This window comes from Helianthus annuus, chromosome 6 (assembly GCF_002127325.2).
Source record: "Helianthus annuus cultivar XRQ/B chromosome 6, HanXRQr2.0-SUNRISE, whole genome shotgun sequence".
Classification (NCBI taxonomy): Eukaryota; Viridiplantae; Streptophyta; class Magnoliopsida; order Asterales; family Asteraceae; genus Helianthus; species Helianthus annuus.
Window position 1 is genome coordinate 45,691,609 of NC_035438.2, and position 11,607 is coordinate 45,703,215.

The 11,607-nt window shown below is 37.5% G+C and overlaps 1 protein-coding gene across 1 annotated transcript; it reads right to left on the reverse strand.

Annotated features, from left to right (window-relative positions):
- Positions 1 to 5,985: 5,985 nt before the first annotated feature.
- On the reverse strand, positions 5,986 to 9,355 carry LOC110865384 (protein NRT1/ PTR FAMILY 5.6). The gene is made up of 4 exons (XM_022114628.2): positions 9,199 to 9,355; positions 8,506 to 8,723; positions 7,735 to 8,279; positions 5,986 to 7,048 (listed from the first exon to the last, which is right to left on the reverse strand). Exons 1-4 carry the CDS (start codon positions 9,329 to 9,331, stop codon positions 6,172 to 6,174), a joined length of 1,773 nt encoding a protein of 590 aa, XP_021970320.1. The 5' UTR covers positions 9,332 to 9,355; the 3' UTR covers positions 5,986 to 6,171.
- Positions 9,356 to 11,607: the final 2,252 nt, after the last annotated feature.

Genomic DNA, 11,607 nt, shown 5'->3' on the forward strand with positions numbered 1-11,607 from the left:
ATTGTCCTAACCGTAGCCGTCCCCTTCCTCCTCTTGACATGCCCAAACCATCTCAACCTCCCCTCCCTAATCTTATCCGAAATACAAGCCACCCCTAATCATTCCTTAAAAACCTCATTTCTTATCCTATCTCATCCACCTCAACATCCGCATCTATGCTACCTCTAACTTACGTGCATGTATCTTCTTAATGGCCGAACAATCTGTTCCATATAACATAGCCAATCTAACTGCAACTCTATAAAATTTTCCTTTTAGTTTAGTTGGGAACCTCCTATCACACAATATTCCATATGCTGCTCTCTATTTACACCAGCCAACCTAGATGCACTGAGCTACATCACTATCTATCTCTCCATCTTTTTGTATAAACGATCCTAAATACTTAAACTTTGTTGCCTGTGGGACCACTTGGTCGTCGATGGTGATTTGGCTTCCTTCTTTGCCTGTGCCACTGAAATCACAGTAAAGGTACTCAGTCTTAGAGCGGCTAATCCTTAGTCTACTCGGTGTGGGAAATGGAGGATGGGCCTCCACGTCAGCACTACATAGGATGAGTGTGAGGATGGGGCAAAGAGGATGGACCTAACGACGTTCCACCCAAAATGGTGTTTGGGGGCGTCACCGGACCTGGACGACCCCCACACCGAGTGGCCTTAAACCTTTACCCTCCAAAGCTGCTCGCCACTGCTCTAACTTCGCATTCAGGCTTTGTTTACTCTCCGCCACTAACACAATATCATCTGCAAAAAAGCATGCACCAGCGAACTGCCTCCTAAATCGACTTTGGAAACTCATCCAACACAACTGCAAATAGAAACGAGCTCAACGCAGACCCTTGGTGGAGTCCTACCTCCACAGGGAAGGGATCAGTATCCCCTACAGGCGCACACACACTAGTTTCAGTCCTAATATACATATCTCTGTTGATGTCTATATACTTCTTAGGCACTCCCTCCCTTCCAAACTATCCCAAATCAGTTTACGTGGAACACTGTCATAAGCCTTTTCGAGGTTAATGAAAACCATATGTAGATCCCGCTTCTTCTCCCTAAACTTTTCCATCAATAAAGTTTGTCTTGATGTAAAATTTAGATAGTAGCCGTCTTGACCACTTCTATATACTCCTGGCCGGGTCAACTTTAGTCACAAATAAGACGCATAACAATAAAGCTTGTCTTACACTCTACTCCATGATAACAATCTTTTTAAATAGGATGGATCCGTTACCAAATCATATAGAATTATACTGTTAGGACTGCAGCTTTATTTGTATCAAGCTCTTGCGCTGTGGCCTTTAGCTTTGTGGCAATCCGCCATGGCCACTTGAGTCTTTTTCTGCACATTCTTATACGAGTATCGGCTGGTTACAAGCGCACACACACACAAAAATTCGACACAGTGATCACAGCCAGGAGTAGATAGAAGTGGTCAAGATGGCTACTATCTAAATTTTTTCCAAACCAACTCTTTTCCGATACTTTTGTAGTCACATGATCAACAATCGTGATCAAGAAACTACTCAAGAAGTTTGTAGCCCCGACCACGCTTAGGTACAATGCAATTCCAAAGCTTCTCAATGAATCAGGACTTGATCATAGAAGTATTCTTGAAGTCCAACCAAAGCGAACCCGTCTGCAATTCCAATAATTATGAACAATAGTGCTAACCAGAACACGCTCATGGTGGCTGAGTTGTGTAAAGAATTGTTTTGCACAACCGTTAGCCGCTTCTTTTCAACAATGGCGGAAATGAACATTGTTATGACAGAGAACTGTAAGCACTAGGTTCACTTTTAAATAATATATATATATATAGGATTAGGTTCAAGAGTGAACACTAGTGTAGCTTGCGAATTGAGTGAACTAATCCTGGCCATACACGTGTGTAGATCAATGGCCAGGATTTGATGTTGAAATACACTAGTGTAATTTACGATTTGATGATGAGATCCTGGCCATACACGTGTGTAGATCAATGGCCAGGATTTGTTCACTCAGTTCGCAAATACACTAGTGTTCACTCTAGAACCCCACCCTATATATATATATATAGGGGACGGTTATCTTGAGAACGCTAAATACTGTGAGAACCGTGAGAACGAATGAAAAAACCAGTCAAAACCAATTTTTTTAATACAAACCTCATTGTAATCAAGATACAACATCAAAAAAAGAATTTACAACAACAAATAATTCATTTCTTCTTTCAAAATCACTCCTTTTAGATTTTTTACACATGTGTAAATATAACAGATTTACACATGTGTAAATGGCAAACTTACACATGTGTAAATTTTCTTTATTTACGAATTCTCGTAAATTGAAACGTGTAAATTAAATTTCTAACATTTTATTCGAATAATAATGATAAGTGTAGAAAAAAATTTTGAATTTGAATTGTTTTTGACCAAGTTCTCGCGGTTTTTTCATTTGTTCTCACGGTTCTCACAATATTTAGCGTTCTCATTTAAACCCTCCCCTACATATATATATATATATATATATATATATATATATATATATATATATAATAACGAGACTCTCGTTATTTGTGGAAAATTCTACTAGTACAATACCGGTTACAAAAACTAACTAAAAGAATATAAAATATAACTAAATTGTACCAATCTTGATTCAAAGCTAATGTCTTTGAAAACTTCAACCGCACCTTCTAGATTGAAACTCCTCTGCAAGACAAGAAAAATCGTTGACGGTTTTGTTGAGGATCGTGTTTGACATGGGGCCCTTAAAACAGATTTCGCGCCTCCTCTCAGACGGTTCTGTCTCCCAGGGTAGAATAACCGAAATAGTATGTGTACTGTCGGAGATGACTCTCATGCCCGAGATAACACTGGGTAACATGGTGTTCTTAAAGTAGAAAAATTTAAGTTGTGTAGAACAATTTAGAGAATGCTCTTCTCAAAATTTCCACGGAACAAAGATGATTTTATTTTGTGTCTATTTTCTTCTTCTCTTCAAATTAATAAACCATATCCATTTTATAATGAGATAAACTTTACTCATTCAACCCTCTTAATGTTTGTCATAAACAAGATCATTAATCTTGTAATAAAAAGAGTTTAAACTCTAAATTAATGGATATTAAGTGGTAGTAAAAAGAAAACTGTCATTCAACTTATGGCACTAGTGGAAACTGTCTAACAATAACTCTCTAGTAAGTAAACTGGTTTGACCGGTCGAGCGCGCATGCAGGCGCGCTTTAGTTGAACTTGCACTACGCTTCCGCGGAGATACACCTTCTTGCGCCACGCGCTAATTGGAAGTCGTTACGCATACCGGGACGCCAGCTGGTCATGCGCCTTCCAGGCCCACGCGCCATCTGCACTTCCGTCTTAGCCGCGCGCCTAAGGAGCTTGCGCCATGCTATGACATCCGCCTACACCACCAAAGGGTGTGCCATAGGCAGACCAGGCACCCGCCATGTATCCGACCACGCGCTCATGGACAAAAAAACAAAGGAAGTGGGCGAAGTTCAAAGTGCACCACATTGGGGCCATAGCCCGCGCCCCGTGCGCGTATGTGCGGGTGCGACGCACCCTTTGGGTCCCCAGTCTCCCCACTAGTGTTTGCCTTTAAGGAAACAGATTACAAGGAGTGCTCCTCCTTTTATACCACTTTAAGTTTGTCATCCCACCTATGTGGGACAAGGTGACAAATCTCAATCCATTTTTCTCATTTTTGTTTGTTCCAAACTTACAACTTCAAGCTTCGATATCTCATTCATCTTAGCTCTATTTGGACATAGTTTGAACACAAACCCATAAATAATTATTTATACAACACATATATAAATATTATTGATGTCCAAAATATTTAGTGAAAAACTCATTTTCATTGAATTTCCAATAATCCCCCACATGAATGAAGATCGATTAAAACGCCCAAAATTCCCCGATAAAACCTTGTCAGTCGAGTATTGCAGGATAGGTAGGTTTTGCCTTTGAACCTTCCTTTATGAAGCACACTAAGCCTACTAGGGTTTTGTAGACGTGATGTCCTTGAACAACCCCCCCATTTGTGTAAACGGCAATATACATTCACACAATACTTCCCCTAGCCGGGCCATCCCCTCACTATCGTGTCCTATTATGGTCCTGGAACACTAGCCTGGTTCTGCGAGAGCTCTAGAATTGCGCACCACACAATGCCATTCGAAGCGACCCTACCTCTCTCTTACATAGGTGATTCCTTTGAATCATCAAAAGAACTATGGCTTACTATGATTTTCACAAATCAATTAACCATATATTATGCTTAGCCTCACAACAATGTCACTTAATATTATAGGAATGGACTAGGATGTATTTAAACACCCTTTTATAGTTTTAGGGGGATATATAAACATATACACTAGCTTATATATAAACATATATATATATATATATATATATATATATATATATATATATATATTAGCTATGCCCCCACAGTGACTACCCTTTGGTTCATGATTAAGTTGTCCTATTGAACCTAGATCTTGGGATCTCCAGTCAACTAGGTTAGGTTTCCCTCATGTCCCTTTTCCATGGGCTTTAGTCTCATTCCACAACTTGATCTCTTATCGACCCACTGGTTGTTGGATCCAAAATTATCTTTTGACTTCGCTAAGTCACCAACGACAATTTAAATTGCGATAAGTTGTTCTAATGTGTTCTTGACTCGCTAGTCACTTTTGCCTTTTAGTCGATTTGTAAGACTTATAACTCGCGATCTCAACTTGGATCCAGTTATACAAGACGAAATAATTGGTTTATACATGACGAAACAGTTGGTTTACATAAGGTTACAAATGGTTTTCAAACACATATGTATGAACCATACAATTTACGAGTAAACAATTGATTACTTACAAGGTTTTTCAAAGAAACACTCTTGTCAAGATTCATGGCTACAAGGTTTTCTTTATTATACCAACTTTCATAGTTGGTTAAACATATTGCAATACCAAACACAATTGATACATGTTTGGTTACAAGGTTTTCACTCATCGACTCTCGCAGTCAGACGATGTATTTCAATACAAGTTCATAGCCATGAATTTGATCACAAAACCTATGTTACTCACCAAATTTATTGTTGACCGTTTATTTTCACATGTGTTTCAAGTACAAATGTTTGATGTTATGCAAGCATGCTACACATAGGAATGGACTCGGGCCTTAGTTTTGCTTTAATCTAAGAATCGTTGTTTGTGCTTGTTTTGTGTTTCGAAAGACACTGTAATTCAATTAATCAATAAAACGAAACTTTAGTACCATGTGCTGTGAACAATTTGTAACGTGACTCCCCGACATTTCCGTTGGAGGTTGTTTTGTACATGGTCGGGGTGTTACACATAAAGGGCATGCTTAACGCATAATTGTTTTAGTAATCCTTGGGCTATTATCTTTCCGAGTTGTCTGAAGCAAAGGAAGGAAAAAAATAGCAAAAATTGATACCTTTGTCACCAAAAGCATCATTGTTTTAGTATTCAGTGGGACGGAGTAGGTGGATGGGCACATGTTTACAACAGTGGCTTACTTGGGACACTCAGGCACATCATAGGCACATCATACGTAATGACGGACCCATGATTTATTTTAGGGGGGGGGGGGGAGATCTGGGGGTTTAATCGTTTTGGTTGGCCAACGCAATCTGCCTGGAAGTTTGTTTCATCATTCTTATATTGGGTTTCCTCTTAAATTATTGTATATGTACTATTGTCTAGTGGAGTAGACCGTGACTCTTGTCCTGAAAGTCTATTCTATAATTTACATCAGAGAAAGTTCTTTTCAACACTGGATTGCCTTTTCCCATTCATGTTTTGCATCTAAAGAAACATTTTTTCTTGTAACTTTTAATATTATTTTGTACGAATTTGAGTAAATCAGTGACCTTTTTTTTTTAATTTTTATCTACTAAGTTTAGTCACAAATCAAGACGTATAACAAGAGAGTAAGAGCGGACCAAGTGGATGATAAGCAAGATGAAAAACAGATGATTTATTTATATATATAACATACTAGTAAAGCTAGTAAAGCTTGTCTTACACTCCACTGCATGGCTACGATAACAATCTTTTTTTTTTTTTTTTTTTAATAAGATGGATCCATTAGAAAATACCAAACTATATAGAATTATACAGTAAACGACTGCAACTTAATTTGTATCAACCTCTTGTGCTATGGTCTTCAGCTTGGTAGCAATCGGCCACGGCCACCTGAGTCTTCCTCTGCACATTCTTATACGAGTACCGACTAGTTAAAAACACATACACACACAAATTCGACGCAGTGATCACAGCCAGGAGTAGATAGAAGTGGTCAAGACGGCTGCTGTTCAAATTTTTTCCAAACCAGCTCGTTCCTGATACTTTCGTAGTCACGTGATCAACAATCGTGATCAAGAAACTACTCAAGAAGTTTGCAGCCCCGATCACGCTTAGGTACAATGCAATTCCTAAGCTTCTCAATGAATCAGGGACTTGATCATAGAAGTATTCTTGAAGTCCAACCAAAGTGAACCCATCTGCAATTCCAATAATTATGAACTGTGGTGCTAACCAGAACACGCTCATTGTGGCCGAGTTATGTAAAGAACTGTTTTGCACAACCGTTAGCCGCTTCTTTTCAACAATGGCGGAAATGATCATTGTTGTGACGGAGAACACCATTCCAATTCCTATTCTTTGAAGAATAGTGATCCCTCTTTCGGTTCGGGTTATTCTTCTTGATAAGGGGACTAGGATTCTATCATAAACTGTTACCGAAAGGATCATTCCGCAGGCAGTTAGGCTAAAGATTGAGGCTGGTGGGAGGATGAATGATTGTGTGATCTCACGATTCATTAATGCGCCTTGTTTGATGAAGAATGTTGTGGTTTGTGCTACACATATACCGAATGGTAGTGAAGTTAGCCAAATTGGGATCATGTTCAAAAGTAGCTTCATTTCCTCTACCCTTGTTACGGTCGATAGTCTCCATGGATTGTGCTGTTTGTCGTCGGAGTAATCTTGTTCGTCTATTATCGCGGCTTTATCAAGAAACCTGTAAATGGATAAAACATTAGTAGGAATCAAGTAATCTAAATAGAACATTGAAACATGGACAAGACTAAAGGGGATCCAAGGGTATTCAAGTTTGACCCCGCATCCTAAATAGTCGTATGTAGGGTCACTACAAGAATGGGAGGCCTTTAGCGGCGACACCATTAGCGGCGACGGGCCTAATGTCGCCGCTATTGGTCGATCCGTGTCACACACCCTGAGACCAAACCCCAGCCGTTGATCAAAATCCTGATCTAACGGTTGGGGACTTAAAAGGCAATACCGGCGACGTAAAGTAGGTTATTAGCGACGACAGGTGGCCAATAGCGGCCTATCAATACCGGCGACCTTTTAGCGACGACGTGTAGCCTGTAAAGGTCAATAGCGGCGACAAAGTGGACCAATACCGGCGACACCTGTCGCCGCTAAAGGCCTCCCTTTCTTGTAGTGGGTAGTTAAAGCCAATGAAGAAAAAATACTGTGATCCGAGATGAAAAGTTATAGTTTCATCATCGATTAAACAAGTTTTGTAGCGTAAAAAGAATTTGTTATAATTAAACGACGAGCTAAAAATATTGGATTTGACACTGTTTAAACAACAAAAGTAACACTTGAAATTTGCTTACTTAAAAATAATGGACCTGACACTTTTTATACAACAATAGGTAACACATGAAATTTGCTTACTTGAAGGTTTCTGTGTGGCAAAGTAGCCTTTCTTGAACCTTTTCTGATTTGGACACCTCATGCAACTCATCTGGGTTAGAAGGGTAAGGTAGATTTCTCTTGGCAAAGGCTGCAACACAAACTTGAACCATTGGCTTTAATGGGCTTCCCGGCTTTTGATATCGATAAAATGGCCTACCGATGATGAAGATCACAATTGAACAAGCCATGACAATGGCGAGAATCATATCTGCTTGACCCCAACCTACTTGATCTTGCACATAGACTATGACAGTTACACCGAGCAAAACTCCAGCACAAAGGGCTGCGTTCCAGTAGTTAAAGAACGACATCTTTTTTTTGCGTTCTTCTGAGTGATCATCATCAAACTGATCGGCTCCAAAACTTTCTAAAGACGGTTTGTGGCCACCCGTGCCCACAGATACTAAATATATTGCAACAAAGAACACTATTTCGTGAATCTTCCTTGGTTCTAAACAAATCCCATTACTCGCACACGGTTTTAAGTTCGGAATCATGCTAGACATCATCAGAAGAAGCAAACCCTGTAGTCAATCATTGAATATAGTGGATCAGATATTGCTTGATAAGACTTGTGTTCTTTGTTTATATTATTTTTGTTATTTATAACGTAAGCCAAATTATCTGGTTGTACACTACGTTACAGACAAATAATCTAGCCATGGTTATTAAAAACAGGTGTATTTTAACTCTTTATGAAAACGGAATATGGTTGTACTATGCCATGTTGCAATAACTTGGAAATTGTACCATTAGATAGATAACTGACGATAAAAGAACAGTGTAGAAACGTCCCAAGTATGCATCGGCTAGAAAGCCTCCAAAAAGGGGCATTAGAGTTGTTACACCGATCCATTGGTTAGCACTCTTAGCCGATGTCTTCACGTCTTGATGGAGAACTTTTGTAAGATATATGATTAAACTTGTTGCTATTCCGAAGTAACTTAACCTCTCCGCAAACTCAATTACTGCAAATTAAAAAATGTTGACATTAGATACAAAACTATAACTAGTAGGCATATTTTGTTATCCAAAACCCTAAGCCCAACAAATATTGTAATTTTCTCCTAGTCTCGACATCATCACAATTTATTGTTACATGCACAACATACTATATTTCATTGTTATTATAATTATATAAATAGTATTATATTTTTTACAATTAGTAACCTTGTAAACCAAATCGAAATATTTTTTACAATTAGTAACCTTGTAAACCAAATCAAACTCGATGGATGATGCATAGTAAGTTAGACTTGAGCTCATTGTTAAATAAACTCCAATTTAGGTTATAGCTTGACTCAACTCAAGCTTTTCGCGAACTAGTCTCAATTAAGATACAAATTAATAACTCTTCAAAATTCATCAGTTAAACAATAAACCTCAAACGATAAGATTTTGTAGGTAGTTAGAGATAATGAAGAACAGAATCAGAATCATTACCGATGATAAACGAGGACGCTTTCCACGCCCCGGTGGAAGCGCGAAGAGGTGTTCGACCTCTATGATCAACCGAAGAATCATAAACCCATTTTTGTTCATCAACTTCTATTTGACCCTTTTCAAGATGCTCCATATGTATCACTTGCAAAGTATGTCTTAAGGTTAATAATTTGTGGAAGAGTTTGTGGCTTTTTATAGGAGGCTTTTGGCATGGTTTATACAGTAAATTCTGCCATGTCTTCCATATCTAGTGGGTTTGGTGATGGCAATCATCAAGACTTTCACCTTATGTGAAGTGGTGAACCATTAATTTACTATTAGAGGTGACAAGTTGGTTTATTTATTTATATATGTGTTAATTTACGCGCGCTATATTGTTTTATCATGTTAAATGGTACAAAATAAATAAAAATATAGTCAATTAGTAAAATTTATTCAAAAAATTAAATTCTTTATTTTTTATTGAAAGGCAAATTATATATAAAATGACACACCTGTTAGCAAACAACCAACCCAAGGAAAAACACAAGTAGTTACATATTAAGGTGTGGATTTTTCAACCACCCGATTTTACATTTTCTATTCTGACCAGAAAACCGAAATTTACGATAAAGACATAATCGAATCAAGAAGAGTATGCTTATTGCAATTGTGACGAACAAAAACTTCATTATTACAGACTTCATTATACGCTTATTAAATTGTTTATAATCAGACAAATTATAACTAAAGGAATATACAACTTTTAAAATTGTATTTTTTTAGGCACAAACTATTCGGACACCTAGCTGGGCTATTTGGACACATTTGGTGCCCTAGACGTCTCGTATAAGCCTTTACAGGACGTCTAGGCACTGAATTCAAGAGGGTATGAGAGGGATGTCAGGCACAAAGTTAGAGGGGCCTAGACGCCTCGTATAGGCCTATACGAGGCGTCTAGGAGTTGGGTGTTTTTTTGGTTGAAAGAATGGGTTTTTTGGTGGGGTAATTTGATGGTTTTTGGAGGTGATGTTTTTTTTTGAGTGAAAAATTTTGTGTTTTTAAAAGAAAGTTTTATTTTTTGTATAATTAGGGTTAAGACCCGCCCGCGTTGCGGCGCGGGTACATCGTAAACACTGAATGGATTAGTCCAAACGTTATATGATGCATTGACCATATGAAAACACACATTTCAACGTATCCAGTTGAACTCAATCTAACCTGTAAAAGCATTGAGATTTGATCAAAAGTAAAGTAAATCAAATTCATATCGAACAATCATAACATATTATATGTGACCCAACTCAGACATAGAAAACATAACGGGATATGCACATGTAATCGAAAGAGATTAATTAGAGCTTTCGAAAAAATGGAGAAAAAGAAACCATACTTTGACTTCACTCGGTTCGAAACAAACTTTACGAAACATACATAAAATAAACATGAAAACATATTATATTTGACCTGAGTTATTTCCCAAAAAAATTTACGTGGAAACGTAGAACAACTTGAATTTATACCAAAACATACATAAAAATATGCACGTAAAAATTGTTTCTTTAAACGAAAATGTATTATATTTGACCTGACTCGTCTATAAAAAAAGTTTACATCTGAATGTAGAACAAATCATATTTATACATACCTCGTACATAAAATATGCACGTAAAAAATAGTTTTTAAGTAAAGGAAGTATAGAGGTAAACCGAAACAAAATATTAGTAAAAAATTTAATAGGTTAAATAAAACCGTCCCAAGTAGCACCAATGCCACAACGACATCGACTCTCAACATCGTAAAAATAAAATAGATAAAATGGTAAAAACTACACTGAACGAAAAGCAGACTAAAATCGTTGAACCACGCACACCTGTTACAGTGTGTTAATTCGGAGAAATTAACCAGAAACGTAAAACGCAGAAAATAATAACTTAGTCGATCTAGGACCCGCCCGTTGCGGCGAAATTTTCAAAAGGGAAAAAACGGACGCATTGCGACGGGTTTGTCAAATATGAAAAAATAGAGCAAAAAATGTTGAACCTCACATGCACGCTACGACATGTTAACTCACAAAATTTAGAACGAAACGTAAAACGAAAAACTTGCGCACGATAAAAAGTATGGGGGACGAAAGTTGTAAATAATAAAGTGTTTGTGTTAAATTATAAAAGATGGAAAACTTTGGGTTAAATGTAAAAAAAATTAGAAGGGGTTAAAATACAAAGTATGAAATATTTGGGTTAAATGTGAAAAATCAAGTTTTTTTTTTGGAAAACTCCCCAAGCTTGGGGTACAAGTTCTAATGCACAAAAAAGTTGATTCTTTATAATGTAATAATAAAAAATCTTACCGTCTTCAAGATCGGCCCTTTAAATATATTCGATCGTCTAAATATTATGTTGTTTTTAACAATTTATTTTTTTAAAT